We start from the raw sequence: 20209 nt of genomic DNA on the forward strand, positions 1-20209 counted from the left end.
ATTCAAACTTATAATGCAAAAGGCTCATATAATGAGTTTTTTTTTCTTTCAAATTTAGTTTTTCACTCCAAACCTCTCTTAGCCAGATACGCCTATTAACTTTTGAAATAGTCAAACATTCACCTCAAAAGCTTTTTTTCCTCCAAACCTTTCATAATCAAACACCCTTACGTTTAAATTGTATTATTCTCCCATTTCTAAACGCTTGAAAATAATTTGACTTTTGCACTATTTATTTACGTAGTACTACAATTTAAGTTTGACCATATTTTTTTTTACTAATGCTCCGTTCTATTGGAATTATTTCGTCTGAACTTATCTGGACTTATTTTAACTTATTAGAACTTACTTTATGTTAAAAAAACTTATTTGTTTGAAAAAAACTTATTTGTGTACGTGTAAAAATGTCTGAATTTTTATTTTTTTTTCTAAAGTTAACTAGACTTATTTGAATTTTATTTATGTGGAATAAGTCAAATAAGTCCAACATAACAAAGTTTAATATATAAAATCAAATGTTATTGCATAATACCCGTAATATGTATGTTGTTTGATTAATGTTTCAAATATTTATACTTCATGATATATTTTTTTAAATACTTTGATTCAATAATAATAGATGCATGCCACATTTTAAAGATGAACAAATAATAGTTGTAAAAACCTGTTCTTTTAGACTTAATTTCAGTTCCATCCAGTTCAATTGAAAGAATAACATATTGTTCATCTTTGTTGTAATGATCTAATTTTTTTAATTATAATGTTAAATATTACTATTAATTATATTGTAATCTTCATCATTTATTATTATTATTATTATTATTATTATTATTATTATTATTATTATTATTATTATTATTATCATTAATATTACTATTTGTTAATAATAATAATAATTATTATTTTATTATTTATTATTTAATTCAGTTTAGTGAAATTTATTTTTATTTAATTCAGTTTAGTGTAATTCATTTTCATTTAATTCAGTTAAAATCAGTTCATTTCAATTCAGGGCAGAAAAAGCTCAGAAGAACGTACCTACATATCCAAAAGGACCAAAACGTCGCATTGGCCAGAAACTAGTTGTACAACATTTTCAATCTCCAACATACCCTTGGGCTCTTGAACCCGTTTCCCATTTTGCCAGTTTTCTCTTTCTACGTCTGTTTTCTCCGTTTATACTCTTTGGATTTGAAGGCATATTCCGATTCTCTATTTCTCCTTTTTGTTTGTAAACAGAATTTAGATTTATATACACCATTATTATTATAGAACTGAGAGATATTCAAACAAAAGGGAGGATTAAAAACACAAAGACAAGAAGTTATATTTGCCCATATTTTTCACTGATTTGCTCATTTCTATCAATCTTACCGTCTTCAATTCATCGATTAATCTCAGGTTTTTATCTCCTTTCCCTTTAATCTCAAATGGGTTATTTTTGTTTATCTTCGAATTGTTCCAATTAGATTTCTGCTGTATTTTTTGTGTGGTGAATTGGTCTTTTTTTATGGGTTTGGTGGGTTTAGCTTGAATGCACATTATTAATATCAATTTTTTGGATTGTGTTTCGTTTGATTTAAAGTGAGAAGATCCAATGTACCTGAATATGATCTGGGTTTTGTGATTTTACTTTAATTTGTTGTAATTGTTTGATAATTCTTGTGAATTTAAATGTAAAGGTTTAATTTTTATTATTTGGGAATTGGGATCATTGAGCATTGTCCTGTATTTTTAATTTTCTCAGTTAATTTTGCTGAATTTTGTATGCCAAGTAGTTTTTGTAGTTCAAATTTTCAGCTATTTTGGTTTATAGAGTTTGTTTGACAATATCTCCACTCCTTAAATGCAGCTATTTGACATTTCATTCCTAATGGTCCGGGAATTTGTATCTGGAGATGTGATCTAGAATTGATGCTTCTAGTTATGGAATTTGATTCAGTTCTTTGAGGGCAAGTTATGTTCCGTATCACTAGATACGGTCCTATGCGGATGACAATGAGAGATGTTATTAAAATTTTACTCTCTTGTTGGGTGAAAATTCCTGCCCATGGTGTGAAATGAAGTATGGTGGTAGTTACATTTTCATGCATAGGAATGCTCGTATGCATGTTATATGTGTGAAATTTGACTAATGTTCATCTAGTTAACTTAGTAACTCTAAGATTATGATCAACAGTAATGTACAAGCTGCTTATGGACCTTATGCTTGCACATCAACTTTGAATTCGCGGTTATCTGAAATATTTTTCATACATTTGGTTCAGAAAATTGAGTGAATCAATACAGTAGCAGTCCTGATGTTCCAAACTGTGAGTTGTCTTAATTCCCTAAGCAACTATAAGAATGTCATACCAACTTGATATTTTTATAGATGACACACAATTTGCGTCTTCATTTTCCATCTTAGTTGTTCTTGAATTCTGTTTTTTGCTGGGTCAATTTGTGTATTTTTTCCCCCACTTTCATTAGCTGTTTATTCATGTAATTTTTATTTTTTTATGGCGCTGGCCTAAAAGATTACAGATGACTTTTATGCAGCTCATTGTAACCAGGCTTGGAGATATGATGTCTCAATAAGATGTGTGGTGAGATCCAGCAACTGAAGCTTTAATTGATCACTCCATAACTTCGTTGGAGAACATGGCAAAGAAAACAGTCATGTCAAGGGTTGTGGCATTGACAAATTTTATCTTGTGACTGTTATTTCTCTCATCCATATTAACCATGGTGGAGTTTTTCTGATGCTTCAGCAAGAATTTTTTTTTATAATTTTTTTTCAAGATGGAGTGATGGACCAGCAGATCACTTGTCTTAGAGTGACTCAGCCCTTGGATTTCTATCTCTGTGTATCTTTCTGACTTATTTTCATATGGGTTTGAAGTACCAGTTTTGGCTTTCAACTTGCTGAAGGCTATTGCTGATCTAAACATTTTGGATTCAAAGTCATTTGTTATCAAGTACAAGCTTACTGTCGCGAAGTATTTCGATGGAAGGTTCTCTTTCACCCCGAGGACACAAGCACAGTCCTCAAAGTCATGGGCGCAAATCTGTTTTAGGTGGGACTCAGAAAGATTTGTGGCTTATTGTGAAGGAAGGCTGCTTAGCTGATGTCGAATTAGCTCTGACTCAACTGAAGAAAAATGGTGGTAATATCAACTCGAGGAATGCATTTGGCCTTACACCTCTTCACATTGCTACATGGAGAAATCACATTCCTGTCGTAAGAAGGCTCCTTGCAGCTGGTGCTGACCCTGACGCTAGGGTGAGTGGCCCCTCTTTGCTCTGTCTGATTTAGTTTTGGATTTACCTCCGATCCTAGTCATGATGGGACATCCTTTTTAAGTTTCAAAATTCTTGTTTGCATTGTGAAACAAAATTTACCTCGAACCTCATTTTATGTTTTTGTCAATGTGAAATATGTCACTTAAATTTGCATGTTGGTCAGTTGCTGATAAATCGTGGGCTCTAAGTACTCTAATCAGCCTTGAAACATTTGATTTCATGTCCATTTTCCTTTAATAACACTCATTAAAGGATTTTGAATGATAGCCTAAATGGATGATCACTTTCTTCCCCCTTGTTCTTCTTACTCATGCTTGTCTTTTAGGATGGAGAATCGGGATGGAGCAGTCTCCATAGGGCTCTTTATTTTGGTCACTTTGCTGTGGCAAGTATCCTCCTGCAGTCTGGTGCATCAATCTCGATAGAGGACTCCAAATTACGAACCCCAATCGATCTCCTTTCTGGACCTTTGTCGCAGATTCTGGGCGATCAACGTGTTTCAGGTTTGTGTGCCTTTCAATGATCGTTGTTAGAGATTCTTGCATTGAGATGATTAGAGGACTAAATTGTACTTTCGTTCTTTAACAGTTACTACGGAGATCTTAAGCTGGGGAAGTGGTACTAATTACCAACTTGGAACTGGAAATGCTCACATACAGAAGTTACCTTGCAAAGTGGATGAGCTTCATGGTTCATCTATTAAGCTAATTTCTGCTTCAAAGTTTCATAGTGTAGCAGTCACTGGTCGTGGGGAGCTCTATACTTGGGGATTTGGAAGGGGTGGCCGCCTTGGACATCCAGAGTTTGACATCCATAGGTAGGTACTCTGACTCCCCCCCCTCCCTCCTCCTCTGCCTCCCACTTTTAGGTATCATGTAAAAGGATATCTTTCTGAATTGTGAATTTATTGTCTTGCTGGAATATTCCCATTGGCTAATTTTCTCTTGCATGTTTATTAAAATATAGAGTCTTGTATGGTTATGACTTTTGATATTCATGAATTATGATAGCTAATTTCAGTTTCTAATAAGTAAACTCTTGACATGTTCATGGAGCTAACATGCGTTTCCATTTATTCAATATGATCAGAACTCTTGTTTGTGGGTTTGGTCTTACTGTACTTATGTTTAGACGTAAACAGTCCTAATTCAAAGTTAATACAGTATAGCGGGACAAAATAGGGACAGGACCGGAAATAGGAAAAAACAAAATTTCAAGAACTGGGTAATTGGGTACTTCCGCACTGCATGGAATTGGCGAAAATGTACCCGAGGAAAAGATTATTCTAATCATGATTTGTGCTGTGCCTGCTGTGTGTCCGTAGTTAGTTGCTCAGATTCTGATTTGTTGTATTTTTGTAGTGGACAAGCTGCAGTAATTACACCGAGACAAGTGATTTCAGGACTTGGTTCTCGAAGAGTCAAGGCAGTTGCAGCTGCTAAACACCACACAGTCATTGCTACTGACAGTGGAGAAGTTTTCACCTGGGGATCCAATAGAGGTATAACTGACGTGTGATTGTTGGTACTTGGTGGATGCAAATTTTTTAAATTTTTTTTGTCTGATCTTGTTGACTTGAAATTCTTTTGCCTAAATCTGCATTATTTCAAATACTTCCTTTTGTGTTTTTGCCCTTAGTTGTCAGTTGTCACTTATGTATACTCTCCTTTGTTTTTCCTGTAAACTATATATTCAGAGGGTCAACTTGGCTATGCTTCTGTTGACACCCAACCGACCCCCCGGAGGGTTAGTTCTCTTAAGTCAAAAATAGTGGCTGTTGCTTCGGCAAACAAACACACTGCTGCTATTTCTGAGACTGGTGAAGTCTTTACATGGGGCTGCAACAAGGAAGGCCAACTTGGTTATGGTACATCAAACTCGAGCTCCAATAATACTCCAAGGTTGGTTGAGTACTTGAAAGGAAAGCTCTTCATGGCAGTAGCCGCTGCAAAATATCATACAGTGGTTCTAGGAGCAGATGGAGAGGTATGCATGTTTTACAAAGTTGGCATTTTTTTTGGGACTAGTAGTTTTTCAATGTTGTTCTGTTGCTCTTGGCTGTAGGTGTTCACTTGGGGTCATCGACTTGTAACTCCAAGACGTGTGATTGTAGCCAGGAATTTGAAGAAAAATGGGAATGCTTTAATGAAGTTTCACAGGATGGAGAGACTTCATGTGGTCTCCGTTGCCACAGGTATGGTGTATAGCATGGCTTTAACTGATGATGGGGCGCTATTTTACTGGGTTTCATCTGATCCTGATCTCAAATGCCAGCAGGTTGGTATTCCAAATACATGAAGCTTTTTCTTGACTACATTTTTATAGCAGAATATTTAGTGTTATTTACCCCCCGTTTTCGTTTACACAGTTATGTTACCTTAATGGAAAGAAAATTGTCAGTATTTCTGCTGGCAAGTACTGGCATGGGGCAGTAACATCTACTGGTGATATTTACACGTGGGATGGGAAGAAAGGTAAGGATAAGCCACCAGCAGTTACTAGGCTTCATGGTGTGAAAAGGGCTACTAAAGTTGCTGTGGGTGAAACACATTTACTGATTGTTGGTTCCACTTATCATCCTGCTTATCCTGTCAGTGCTGTCAAGGACTATAAAAGTTCAAGCCCTACAGTAAAAAATGTCTTAGGAGACTTAGATGAGGGATTTATGTACAATGACATGGAGTCTGACAGAGCTAGATCTGGTTCGGAAAAGGAGAATGTCGATGACAAGTTTGTGCCGAGTTTGAAAGGCCTTTGCGAGAAAGTGGCTGCTCAGAGTTTGGTAGAACCACGAAATGCTCTGCAAATGTTGGAAATTGCACATACTTTGGGAGCAGATGATCTTCGGAAGTATTGCGAGGTATACTTCAGTGTTAAATTATTGTCAAATACTTTTTATGGGTCTCATCCCTATTTATTTCTGCAACATAGCTGACAAGGAGTTGGTTGATTTCATTGTCTGTTTATGACACCCTGGTCATATAATTTATATGAGAATAGATTTTAGCCATTAAGGTGACAAGTGTTGGCATACTTTCTATGACTTATATGGATTTAAACAAAGTTTTATATGCTTTGCAAAGGGTGTAAGCGTTTTATTTTGAGGAAAAAGTGAAACATATGCTAGTAATGCATAAGTTTTTCCATTTTTTCGACATCTATAACACATGCTGAACTGTCAATTTTTATAGAGGCTTGTTGGATGCAGGTGTTTTAATTTTCTTTCGTGGTACTTGGATTTATTTTCTAAGTTTCTCAGTATGGCTGTGACTTTTTGCTCATCATCTTCAAGGAACTTATTGTCCTCTATTATTGTGTTTCTTTTATACCACGTAATATATTTTCTACTCATCACTTTCCTTTAAAAAAGAAAAGAAAATTGTCTCGTTACATTAGAGCTTGAGATGTCATGTTGATGGTTGTAACTTGGACTGTTCATGCACCCTGTAGACCAGTCAGAATCATGCTACATCTTCTGGTGACTAGAATTGCTACTCAGAATATATTCACTTTAGCATTTATTTAGGTTGAGAAACCAAGTGCCTACTTCTTAGAGCCATATTCTAGACATAGCTCTTTATTAAATGAAAGTGAACTGCTTGAATAATTTCCTTTAAGTATCAGTCAGACTTGAGAGTGTATGAATCCATAAATTGTTGTTGTTTACTTGTACACTGCAAGGTAGGCCATTTTTTAATATCCAATTCATTAATTTTGATGAACAAGATATTGAAAGACTAAGTATTTCCCTATGAAATTTCTTTTTATTTCTTTTTAATTTTTTATTGATTCCTCATACTTTAGCTATCAAATGTGACACATCTTGTTACAAAACGAAAACTAAATAATATAGAAGAAAAAAAATACACTGTGCTCTTCTTGCATGTTCTTTATAAATGAACGTCGAAAAAAGATATTTAGGAGGATTCATTTGGGAAGTAAGAAGCCCTTTTATATTATTGCCACCACTTCTTAGTTCTTACTTCTTACCCTTCAATTCAATGGAAACTAAAAGTAATAGAGGAAAGTCTTAGTTCTGAAGGAATGAGCTTCATTGCTCTATACAAAGAGTCAAGGAGGCATTTTTTATTATGTATTTTACAGATAGCATCTGAAATTATTGATACTGCTATGTTTCGTTAGTCCTTGTTGAGCTGAGAAAATGTAACTTAGGAGCTAAACTCTAGGATTTGGTTACTAGCTTAGATCATACTTCCGTTAGGGGGTACAGTCTAGGCGTGGTTAGATGTACCGTACACACGACTTTGTATTTACTTTTGGAAAATGCCTTATAGTCTAATGTCTATAATTTAAATTGGCTTATTTTTATTTTTTTAACATCATAGTTATGATCTGAGAGGCTTACTAAATAAGTGAGTTGTGTTAGGGGTGAGCACAATAGGGTACCCCGTCAAAATTTAGGGAACCGGAACCTGTTGCGAAGTAAGAACCGGAACTGGATCCTGTTGCAACAGGTTCCTGAAAATGAGAACCGGAACCGGAACCTGTTGGAACAGGTTCTGGTTCAGGGTACCTTGTCATTTTAAAAATTTAACTAAATTATTATTAATTTATTGAAAAAAAGCTACTTTATGGTTTAGGCTTTGATTGTTTAATAGTTTGGGCTTAAATTGCAATTCTATATTTATAATTTATAAAAATTAGCTTGGATTGTTTTATATTATGGACATATGATGATATGAAGCATTTTTATATGGCATGGTTCCTTATTTTGGGTATTTCATATTAGAATTGGTGTGTACAGGGTACCCAACAGGGTACCGGTTCCAAAAAATTGAGAACTTGAACCTGTTGCAGGTTCCCAATTTTGTTACCCGAAACCGGAACCTGAACCGCAGGTTCCTAACAGGTTCTGGTTCCGATTCAGCGTACCCTAACTTTTTGCTCACCCCTAAGGTGTGCAAGATTTGATATTATTCTTTTAACGAATTTCTTTCGATGTCCTGGACAGTTTAGTAACATTGATGTTACTGAACTTTGTGAATACAATGGCATTTTACCACTATATACACCCTATAATGCCTTTCCACCGGGCCAAGTGCTTTGGTGTACGATTGCGTACTTATTCACTCTCAGTCTTTCAGTTTATTATGGATGCAGATGGTATTATGTTAGGGACCCTTCATCATCTGATGGTATTATGTTTAGCTTCCTTGATATAGAAAATAATAAGTCACTATCTGACAGAGGAATTGCATTTGCAGGAGATTGTTATTCGCAATCTTGACTATATTTTTACGGCTTCATTGAATGCTGTTGCTACTGCCTCGCTGGAAATTTTAGTTCATATTGAGAAGTTGCTGGATGTGAGGTCATCTGAGTCATGGAGTCATCGTCGACTCCCTACTCCAACAGCTACTTTGCCTGCTGTCGTAAACAGTGAAGACGATAATAGTGATACTGAGTCTCCAAGGACCAGGGATAACCTCACTGTGACTGACAGTACAAAGAAAGCTGGTTATTGCAGATTGGATAGCTTTTTGCAACCCATGAACGATGCTAATCAAGAATTATGCAAGCAAATAAGAGTATTGCGGAAAAAGTTGCAACAAGTTGAGGTTCTTGAGGTGAAACAAGCCAAGGGGCATGTTCTTGATGACCAGCAGATTGCGAAGCTGCAAACAAGACCTGCTTTAGAGAGTTCACTTGCAGAGCTGGGTGTTCCTATTGAGTCAACAATTGCAAAGTCATCACCTTCAGTGGCAGCAGATGGTAAGGCCTGTAAGGCGGGGATGCAAAAGAAGCAGAGGAGAAAGAGTAAACAGAAGGAGTCTCCGACGGAAGCTTATTCTGGTACTGAATTGGGAATAAACCCTTTGAACAGTTTGAAGGGTGTTGTGGACCTCGATGCCTCAAAGTTAACTGAGGGGAAGGTAATCTTTCTGATTCATTCTTTATAAATGTTTTCTCTTTGCTGGTAAAGAATAGCTTTCGCATAAAAGAACTTTCTAGTTCTTGCCCAATTAATGAGTAATGTGTGTTTGACTGATTAACTGTGATGAAAAACCTTATGGTTCAATCAGGAAGTGGAAATAGATTGTGAACATTTCTTACTGCATAAGATCATAAGATATACATTAGACAAGTGATTGGCAGCTGTTGACGTACTAGAACGATTAGGAACTTGTTCAACTGTCCTTTATTTAGAGTATCCATTCCTCAGTATATGGTTTTGTAGTTAAACTTTGATCAATCAAGTAACTTCAGGTTGGTTAGTCATGTAATTTATGTCATTACCTTTCCATTGAGGAGCTTGTTTTGATTGTAAGTTACTGAATCATATGTTAATTTGGCACTGTAGGTTACAACTGAACCTGAAGATCAGTGCGCTGAAGATTCCCAGAATCTCTCTCAGAAGAAAGACTCTCTTGGTGGGGGGATGAGTAAAGGATCATTGGCAGTGGGAAGCAAGAAGAAAAATCGGAAAGGAGGGCTTTCCATGTTCTTGAGTGGTGCTCTTGATGAGCCTAGCAAAGATGTTATTTGTCCACCGCCGCCGCCGCCACCCAAATGTGAAGGTCCTGCATGGGGCAGATCTAAGGTTTCAAAGACATCCGCCTCGCTCCGTGAGATCCAAAATGAGCAAAGCAAATTGTTCAATAATCTGCCTGTCAGAAACAAAGATAAGCCAGAAGATTTACCTGACACAAGTAATGGAAAATTCTTGCTGAGCTCTTTGCTGGCTTCTAACCCAATACCAGTTGTTCCTTCTCGCACAACACATGTATCTGATGGTGACAAAAGCACTCCTCCTTGGACAGCTTCTGGGACCCCACCTCACTCTTCACGGCCCTCTCTTAGGGACATACAAATGCAGCAGGTAACCACTAAATTATGCTATCATGCCTATTATTTCTTTTTGGCTTTCTATTTTACTTTTACTTGAGGCATCCTCTTCTCCTGCAAGGGCAAGTAAAGAAATGGAGTGATGAAACAAGTTTTATTGCTACTTTGCTAGTGTTGTATTTTTTCTGATATGTGCATGCTTATACTAGATCCATCTGTGCACGTTCAAACTGTTTTTGTTTCCTTGAATTTTTTTTTTTGTTTCTTTATGTGTTACAGTGAAGTTTCTGGAACTTTATGAAGTTTTGCAAATATACTCTATGGTTGGTTTAAGAGTCTAAAATATATCATATGTGTACTATCTAGGGAAAAGTAGCATTCTTTTGGGATGTTCTAATATGGAAATAGTTTATTGCTGTGGTATAAAAATCTATAACTAGTGCTAAGGTGTCCACAAAACTTTCACCGAGCACTGACATTTTTAGCTTCTTTGTTTCTCTTGCTCGGTGGTAGCTGTTATTCAATTTCCAGTTTTTGGTTTAGAAATATACCCTCGATCCTCCTACTGCTAGTGTTTTTGCATAATCATTGACTTTCAACTTTCAAGTTTGTTTTTATGGCATTGTGAAATTGAACAGGTTTGCTGATTTGTAGCATATTTTCTGGGTTGAATGTTTTTTGTAGGAAATGAATGTTTAATTGCATCTGTTGTTGTGGGCTGAAAATTCGTATTTTCTGCAATTGTGAGGCTAATTTATAATAAATGCATTTCTCTGTTCTTTCCTGATAATTTATAATAAATGCATTTCCCTGTTCTGTAATGCAATCTGCATCTCTGCTTTCTTTCAGTTCCAACCAGTCTTACTTCTACTAAAACTCTGTTATTTCTCTGTTAATCGATTTATATGTGCCCACTAAAAACAGGGTAAAAAACAGTATCTTGCACATAGCCCAAAAACAAAGACAACTGGATTTGCAGTTACAAGTGGGCAGGGATCACCCTCAGAATCTGGTGCCCAAAGCCGCTGGTTTAAACCCGAGGTGGATTCACCATCTTCAATCCGTTCCATCCAGATAGAAGAGAAGGCAATAAAGGATTTCAGGCGCTTCTACAGCAGTGTTAGAATCGTAAAAAACCAAAGTTAGTTCTATGTATATTATCTTTAGCAGGTTAGATTTATATCATATACCTCTTTTTCTGTTCTTTTCTTAGATTGTACAGATCCTTTTGTATATTCAGTTAGCTAGGTTTCTCACCTGTGCGGAAAATAGAACCGAGGTTTACTCAACTTCATAGGGTAGCTTGTACAATTGATCTCTTTTTAGGGAATTTTTTATTTTTTATTTGGTTAATCAGGTGGTTGTTGTTGAATTCAAATAGTCTCTCAAATATCTTATTTGAGGGTACAAAGTTATGTTAGGATCAAATAAGCAGCAGCCTAATAAACAGGTAGTGGTACGTATGAACTGCTGTGTTCTCCGGTACGGCAAATGCTTAGGGCTTTAATAGTATGCTATTTAATGTTTGTATTTCATGATGTCGAACTTGGATGACCATATAGTGAAATAAAAGGTGTAAATTTTCACCCAAGTGTTTGTTTATCACTTATGATGGCTGATTGGCTGTCATTGTTACCCAATGTCAAAGTTAAAAGTCCATGTCATCTGATATTCTGATGTGCTCAAACTTGGGCTTTAGATGTATTTTTTTACAATAGTCATGCAAATTTACGTAAGGATTGGTGGGGTGTAAAACATTTACATTGAACACGATTTTCCCCTTTCAATCTTTTTACGTTGTTTGGTTTGACAAGGGAAGAAAAAACAGTTTTTCAGAAATTGACAAGGGCTGAAAAACAATTTTTCAGAAATCCTTAAAGGTGAAAATATATTTTCCGCTTAAAAGGAAGGGAAATCACTTGTCCACATTTCCTCCTTAATTCCTTATCTCCCTTGTCCAGTTCTCCTTAATCTTCACCTGAAAACTAGTTTGAAATTGTATTCTCCCTTGGAAAATATTTTCAATGAAAATTTATTTTTCACTGAAAATATTTCACACCATTCCAAACGGAGCCTTAGTTGTAATTGTTCAGTGTTTAATTGATGGATGTAGACATGTAGTATCTCGAATTGGAAGAGCCATAAATAATCAAGTTGCCCTTCCGTGTTGCAGCCTCACGTGAAGACTTTACCAGTCTGCTGCAATGTGTTATGGCAGTGTCAGAAGAAGTATATACTAGAACTCCATAAGACTTCACCAGTACCGTAACCAAGTTCGATTTACCATGAAACTGGAGAATTTTTAAAACTTGGTCGTCAATTTTTTTTATATAATTATTATATAATTATTACTGAAACATAATTACATATATTAATTGTCAAATGAGTGTATTGAAGACCGTGTATAGGGTAAAAGTAGAGAATTTTATAGAACAGAGGTAAGAAATATATGTATAGGCTCTGTTCCTTTTTAGTTGACATAATTTGACTTTAGGTATTAACAAATTCTTATTTGAATGTGGTGTACAATAAATGTACATACATCGAAATAAAAGTTAAGATTATTCTTGCGTGAACCTGGTCCACAATAATATTGTTGTGGACCAATAATTTACTCTAACATCCATTTTACCTACACCGTAACCTTTATTGTTTATATAGTGAATGTAATAAATTAAACACCAATTTTCTTACATATGGTAACCATTTTTGAATCAAAGTACCCTATGTTTTTAAAAGAGAATTGTGTCATAGAATCATATTATTTAAGCATAACAATTATTAACGACACTAGTTTGATATTCTTTTTTTCATAATAATTCTCATAAACACGTCAAAACAAAGTTGTTGACTTTTTTTAGGCATGGTCCACAATAAATTTAATATGAACCAGGTCCACTTAAGAATTAGAGTAAAAGTTAAGTCAAAATATTTAAAAGTTAAACCGTTATGATGTAAAAGCTATCTATTTTTAATGATAAAAACTAGTGTGTGACCCGGGCGATGTCCCGGTTGCTACATTGAATAACTAATGTTTTAGATTTTTCTTGAGCTCAATATTTGACCAAAATACTTGTATTCTATAGAATGGAAAATATCCGTTAAGTTTGTCAACTACACATGCACGCTAAGTCATTTATCATGGCAAGTAAGTTTTCAATCATATCATCTTACAATTTGTATAATTTATTTTCTCGTAGAACTAAGTACGTCAAATTAAACACTAAATTAGATATATATGCAGCTATGTAAGAAGATCCTATAGTTGATTCTTATGAGACCTATGACATCAGTTTTCTTCATGGTTGTGATAATGTTTAATTTTTTTTCCTTTTCAAAATAGTACATATATAGAGATTAAAAAGTCACATAAAAACTTATTTGTTTTAGATTTCATGTGAACATTTATTTATAAATTAATGTGAAGAGATAAACCACAATTGGTGGTTGGTTAAGATGGTAATGAGAATTATCATCCAAATTGGAGGTCTGGTGTTCGAACCTCATTGTATTGATTTTTGGTTGCCATTACATACTACATGGTGAGTGGATGATGTGGCGTGAGGAGAGTACTACGTGACACATATACATTTTCCACAACGCCTTTTAATATATTAGTATAAATCATCCCTTCAAAAACACTACTTTATTACATTATACAAAACATTACACGAGTCACTTTCTGGTGCAAAATTCCCCCGCAAAAAGAAAAGTACCTAAAAATCTTTACTTTATATTTAAAATTTATTTTCTAGCCTTATTTGTTTACGGTTTATGTATGGAAAAAAATAGTTGTTTATAGATTACGGAATAATATATGCCCCATAATTATAGTTTGCTAAAAATGATGTTTGATAATATTTTAGCCAAATCATTATATTAAGAATGGAAAATGTATTTACTCAATATTTTTGTCAAATCAACATATTAGTATATTAAATATTTTGGTCAAATTATCACGTCAATCACAAAACTATGTAATACGTAGCACAACGAAAATTGCTTCCCCCGAATAAGATGATTAAATACATTTATTAATTATGCAGTAACTTTAGGGAGCGGAATATTTCAGCCAAATATATTATAAAGTTAGTCGAATAATTTTAGAATATCCGTGCATGCATGAGATCTAATTTAGTAATGTATAGAAGTAACTATATTAACCCTTTGAAATATGTATCCATAAAAAATAAAATTACTTCGTATGATATAAAAGTTAATCAAAACATGTTAAAAGTTATAAAAAGTGAGTAAAAGTTACCCTGATGTAGTCTAATAAATTTATTGTACACCTAGTGCGTGCAAAACCTTTTGTTTGACATTATTCAAATATTTCATTTTGATTTTTGATTGTAATATGTGATTTACTAAGAAAAATATATAGTCACGTGAAATCTTGTTGGATCTGTATCATTGTAAATTTACAAAATATATTTTTTATATTTTTTATTTATTGATAAGATATTAATTATTGAAGTCGTGCATTAACAAAGGACAAAAGAAACATGTCAACTGAAAAGAAAGGAGAAATTATGAATTTATTTGATCTATACTAATATTTTAAAATAGAAAATTTGTACACTGTGAAGACACGTGTCATTCCTTTATTTTGTTAATAGTTTTTTTTATTTTTATTTTTGTAAAAAATCATCATGCCTTTTTCTTTGTATCCTTTTTTACCTTCTCTTTTCCTCTTCTACTTAGATGTTATAGATTATTATTCTATGTCTTTCCCTATACCAAATGATAACGAGATTGTAAAATTCCTATTTTATAATTCAACATATCATCAATATACCAATTGTTTTCCATAATTCTTTAAGATGGCAACGAGATTGAATAAAACATCCCATTACAAAAAACTTCAAGACCACCTTCAATATAAGGCTATTCCCAATCCCCACTGATAAAGATTCCCTAGACGGGTTAGGGAGCGGGACATGAGAGTGCTACAAATTTACATCACCATAAGGAAAACTAACTTGATTATTATTAGGATTTTATGTTACAGTACCAATCGGCAATCGGAATGTGATGTGATTCATCATAAGAAGATTACTCGAGACTCGAGAGTAATAGGTTGACTCCCCCGGCCCACTTGAAAGAAGGAAGCTTTATAAAACCTCGTTCAGAAGAGAATCTGATTCGTAATATTGAGCATGCGCATCATTCAAAAGACCAAAAGTGGGTTTCACGAGATAGAATAGCAGTATGAGTAAAGGTATAGGATTTTCAAGCAGAAACTTCATGAGTTACTGGAGAATGCTCAGGAGAGTCCTCAACTAAAGGCATAGATTCAGAAGCAGGAAAGTATTATGGTTATGATTCCGATAAAGCATTCAAGTTCAATGAAAAGAGCCATTAATTACCATCAACACTAGTCATAACCTTGAAATCCCTTCTCAAAAGAACTTTCATTAAATGTATTACCACCCGTCGGACTTACCCCTCCATTACCACCATGACCTGAAAAGTCATTATCATTGCCATGAAACAATGGAGGTTGAAAGTTGAAACGGATCCAGGTCAACATGTAAACCAAGAAGCAACCCACCTACTAGCACGATAATTCCGGCCCCTCCAAATGACTCTTAACCCACCTACTAGCGTGCTAAGTCAGGAGTGAAATTTTACTAGTATAATGACCAAATACACCACATTTCTTACAGAATTTAAACACACCTTCACAACAAAAGTAATTCAAAGCAGCCCGATTACCACCAAGGGGAATGTAACAATTAGGAACAAGATATATAACAATGATAAATATATTCATGTATGGACCATGAGGCCAAGGATAACAAGGGGTATACCAATTACAACAGCCATATTTGTACACAATCTTTCACCCTAAACTAAAACTACAAAAACGAAGAACACAACATAGTACCACATAGTGCCATGAATAACTTCGTTAACATAGTAGTAGTTTTTTATTCTTTAAAGAAAACAATTATCTTCAATATAAAGTTGAAAGTGGTGCTCCATGCCCATCCCCAGGGCTTCCTCCAGGTGAAGTTGGTCCAAAATCCTCAATATCGATATTATTATAGGGGTTGATCTCGTGGGTTAGTGGTGCTCCATGCCCACCCCCAGGGCTTCCTCCTGGAGAAGTTGGTCGAAAATCCTCAATGTCGATATTCGTATATCGGTTCACCTCGTAGGCTGGTGGTGATCCATGCCCACCCCCAGGGCTTCCTCCTGGTGAAGTTGGTCTGAAATCATCAATCTCGATATTCTTATAGGAGTTCACCATGTGGGGCGGTGGTGATCCATGCCCAGCCCCAGGGCTTCCTCCAGGTGAAGTTGGTCGAAAATCCTCAATGTCGATATTATTATAGGGGTTAATCTCGTGGGTTGGTGGTGCTCCATGCCCACCCCCAGGGCTTCCTCCTGGAGAAGTTGGCCGAAAATCTTCAATGTCGATATTCTTATATCGATTCACCTCGTAGGCTGGTGGTGATCCATGCCCTCTCCCAGGCCTTCCTCCTGGTGAAGTTGGCCGAAAATCATCAATATCGATATTCTTATAGGAGTTCACCACGCGGGTCTGTGGTGATCCATGACCATCCCCAGGGCTTCCTCCAGGTGAAGTTGGTCGAAAATCCTCAATGTCGATATTATTATAGGGGTTAATCTCGTGGGTCGGTGGTGCTCCATGCCCACCCCCTGGGCTTCCTCCTGGAGAAGTTGGTCGAAAATCCTCAATGTTGATATTCGTATATCGATTCACCTCGTAGGCTGGTGGTGATCCATGTCCACCTCCAGGGCTTCCTCCTGGTGAAGTTGGTCGGAAATCATTAATCTCGATATTCTTATAGGAGTTCACCACGTGGGCTGGTGGTGATCCATGCCCATTCCCAGGGCTTCCTCCAGGTGAAGTTGGTGGTGCTCCATGCCCACCCCCTGGGCTTCCTCCTGGAGAAGTTGGTCGAAAATCCTCAATGTCGATATCCGTATATCGGTTCACCTCGTGGGCTGGTGGTGATCCGTGCCCACCCCCAGGGCTTCCTCCTGGTGAAGTTGGTCGAAAATCATCAATCTCGATATTCTTATAGGAGTTCACCACGTGGGCCGGTGGTGATCCATGTCCATCCCCAGGGCTTCCTCCAGGTGAAGTTGGTCGAAAATCCTCAATGTCGATATTATTATAGGGGTTAATCTCGTGGGTTGGTGGTGCTCCATGCCCACCCCCTGGGCTTCCTCCTGGAGAAGTTGGTCGAAAATCCTCAATGTCGATATTCGTATATCGGTTCACCTCGTAGGCTGGTGGTGATCCATGCCCACCCCCAGGGCTTCCTCCTGGTGAAGTTGGTCGGAAATCATCAATCTCGATATTCTTATAGGAGTTCACCACATGGGGCGGTGGTGATCCATGCCCAGCCCCAGGACTTCCTCCAGGTGAAGTTGGTCGAAAATCCTCAATGTCGATATTTGTGTAATCACTTGAGGTTGGAGGGTTTCGACTTACACTCAAACTCATGTAAGAAGGCCATTGCTTGGAATCAACATCATCTTGTGTTGGAGGTAGCCTTGCATCCGCTACCATTTCAGAACGATATTGAAGGCTTACTAACATAATAATGAATAGATACTTTGTGACAAAACTCATATTTTTGAGTAAATTTTCCATGATATACATGAAGTATATCACTCAAACTCTTGTTAAAGTTTTCCAAACTTCTTCTCTACTAAAGACAAGAATAAGTCGGCAAGATTAATGTGTGATTTAAAATAATGGGACGTGGGAGCTATTTAAAGAAGGATGTAATGAGGACCTGTAGCAGGAATTTGGCCCAAGAGATGATTGAAAACGATTTAGTACACATGAGAAGATACATGTGAATAATTCAACCATGTAAATCAACCATATAAGGAAATTTAATATACAATTTCACACTACAATGATTCATTAAATCAACTATTAAGGAATGAAAACTGAATATATAATTTCACACTAATAATTCATCCATGGAAAATAATCAACCATGTAAGGAAATTAAATCTACAATTTCACACTAATAATAAACATGCTTGTAAGTACAATTTTTCAAATGAATTAGTAAGTAATGTATACAAAATTATAAGGAATAATACCAACAAATCAACAATGGAAGCAAACAAATATTAACAAACTTATAGTTAGAAACTTTGAACAAAGCTTTCAATTAACAACAAAGTTTGTATTAAAACAAAGATTATGCATTAAATAATTTATTTGAAACTAAATATACAATTTCACAATAATAATAATAAGGAAAATTTGTAAAAAATAATTCAACCTTTGTCCGTTATTCTAAAAACAGTACCACCTTTGATTTATTATGGAATAATCCAGGTTTTGGGGTATATCTTCTCAAAACAATACTTGACCGATTGGTGACCGAGTTTATAAGTAAATATGACACATGTCACTAATTAATTGGTCCAATTTTATTTTATTTAACTTTTTTAAAAAAAAACTCATCTTTCTCTCCCTCCTCATTCTCTTCCCTCCCCTCATCTTTCAACGTCTACTCTAACTTCGTTCACAACTCCCACCCCCCATAGCCAGAAAATCCCGTTGCCACCACCATATGTGTCACCGTTGTCACTCTCTTCTCCTTCCACATTAACCCCCCTTTCTCCCTCCTCTACTACTAGCTATATAATACTTAAATTTTCATTCTTGCTCATCTCCACATTCAGAAAAAAATTTGACAACTACTCCATAACCTTTAAGTAACAAATAGAAACAGACTACCACACCACATTATTCTAATTAACTTGCAGATTTTTCTTTGAATTCTAAGTTGATGTTGCTACTTCTTCTACCCAACTATTACCTAGTTGTATATATATTATAAGTTTTGTGTGTGTGTGTGTGCGCGCGCGCGCACGCACTTCATATCACTCAAATTCCAAGGAGTTATTGCCTCCAATTTCACCCCCTTTTCCAGAAAGTTTTTATGTTTCGAGATTTTGCTCTTGACTTGTTGAATTTATCAAAAGTTCGAAACCATTAAAAGAATCAACCCCCCAAAAACAAAGCATATTGTTGAATATTCATCGTAATAAACATTAAGGCAATTGTAGACGCCTACATTTGACCCCAGGCCAGAAGTGGTAAGTTCCGTGATGAAACGAACATCCACTTGTCAAAGCATTCCTAATAAAGGAAACGAACGTTCTAAGACTGACTAACTCAATCCCCAAACCCATATTTCCATTTATAGTAACTGCTATTTATAGTAACTGCCATTCCAAGTAGCTACTAATTATAGCAACCATCCAAGATAGATTTACCGCAGAAAGGTAGAGTTGCACTCAAACTGAACCTTTAAAGAGATTAAAAAGCATAGAAAAGAGTTTTAATCGGAATAAATCGGAATAAACCGAGAAAATGCGTGGATAGATTTACTCGCGCAAGACTTTTCTTGCGCGTGTGACTAGGCGCAATAATTTTCTCACGCTGCACGTCCAACGTAACAATTTTCTCACGCCAGACTTTCAATTTCACCTTATCACAAATTCCAGATAAATCTCAGATTGAGGCTAATCTAATGTCAAATTGACTAATATGACGCATGTGACTCAGCGCAAGAATTGTCTTGCGCTGAGCAGGTTGGCGCAAGAATTTGAATTTCTTGCGCATGGTCTGAGTTTCAGCAGTTCCAAACTGTTAAAACGTCTATCTTTTACGACACCTTTAACTATAAATAGGGCTTTAATGAAGGAAATAATGCCCTTGGTCCAAGTATGCATTCAATGTTAAGTCTAATAAATGCGGTTCAGTATTAATTAACAAGTTAATAATTCAGTGAGATCAAGTGAGCTGAATGCCTAGCTAGAGGCCGCTTCAGTTCAAGTGGAATTAATGATAATTAATCCACAACTTACTCTTGAATGAACCCGTAGGGTCACACAAATAGTACGTAAAGGGATCAAGTATTTAATGGCATTAAATACTCTATCTATGGATATTCGGAATCGACGGATCTTGGTTTCAGTGGGAGCTGAGATTGTCACAAGCAAGAAATGAATACTCCGGAAACGATGATATTGCCGGAAACGGAAATATGGATCGTATCGGAAATATAAATATTATCCAAGTCGTAGATGTTGCCGGAAACGGAAA

The 20209-nt window shown here is 35.9% G+C and overlaps 2 protein-coding genes across 4 annotated transcripts; one reads left to right on the forward strand and one right to left on the reverse strand.

Moving 5' to 3' along the window:
* Nucleotides 1–1078: 1078 nt before the first annotated feature.
* On the forward strand, nucleotides 1079–11470 carry LOC110785327 (uncharacterized). 3 transcript variants are annotated; one of them, XM_021989764.2, is made up of 12 exons: nucleotides 1093–1401; nucleotides 2268–2312; nucleotides 2542–3265; nucleotides 3611–3788; nucleotides 3874–4102; nucleotides 4647–4786; nucleotides 4982–5271; nucleotides 5350–5562; nucleotides 5654–6145; nucleotides 8511–9179; nucleotides 9608–10126; nucleotides 11017–11470. In XM_021989764.2, exons 3-12 carry the CDS (start codon nucleotides 2990–2992, stop codon nucleotides 11236–11238), a joined length of 3228 nt encoding a protein of 1075 aa, XP_021845456.2. In that variant the 5' UTR covers nucleotides 1093–1401; nucleotides 2268–2312; nucleotides 2542–2989; the 3' UTR covers nucleotides 11239–11470. The 3 variants fall into 3 exon arrangements, with proteins under 3 accessions (XP_021845453.2, XP_021845456.2, XP_021845455.2); XM_021989761.2 differs by lacking the exon at nucleotides 2268–2312 and having other exon boundaries at nucleotides 1079–1401; XM_021989763.2 differs by lacking the exon at nucleotides 2268–2312 and having other exon boundaries at nucleotides 2527–3265.
* Nucleotides 11471–16051: 4581 nt separating this feature from the next.
* Nucleotides 16052–17641, reverse strand: LOC110785303 (uncharacterized). Its single transcript, XM_021989739.2, has one exon. The coding sequence runs from the start codon at nucleotides 17639–17641 to the stop codon at nucleotides 16052–16054; it is 1590 nt and encodes a 529-aa protein (XP_021845431.1).
* Between the last annotated feature and the right edge of the window lie 2568 nt (nucleotides 17642–20209).

This window comes from Spinacia oleracea, chromosome 6, assembly GCF_020520425.1.
Source record: "Spinacia oleracea cultivar Varoflay chromosome 6, BTI_SOV_V1, whole genome shotgun sequence".
Lineage (NCBI taxonomy): Eukaryota > Viridiplantae > Streptophyta > Magnoliopsida > Caryophyllales > Amaranthaceae > Spinacia > Spinacia oleracea.

Coding starts and splice junctions, on each gene's coding strand:
- LOC110785327 (XM_021989761.2), top strand. CDS start 2,990: ATGGAAGGTTCTCTTTCACCCCGAGGACACAAGCACAGTCCTCAAAGT. Junction 4,787..4,981: donor CACCTGGGGATCCAATAGAG/GTATAACTGACG, acceptor CTATATATTCAG/AGGGTCAACTTGGCTATGCT. Junction 5,563..5,653: donor CTGATCTCAAATGCCAGCAG/GTTGGTATTCCA, acceptor TCGTTTACACAG/TTATGTTACCTTAATGGAAA.
- LOC110785303 (XM_021989739.2), bottom strand. CDS start 17,641: ATGGTAGCGGATGCAAGGCTACCTCCAACACAAGATGATGTTGATTCC.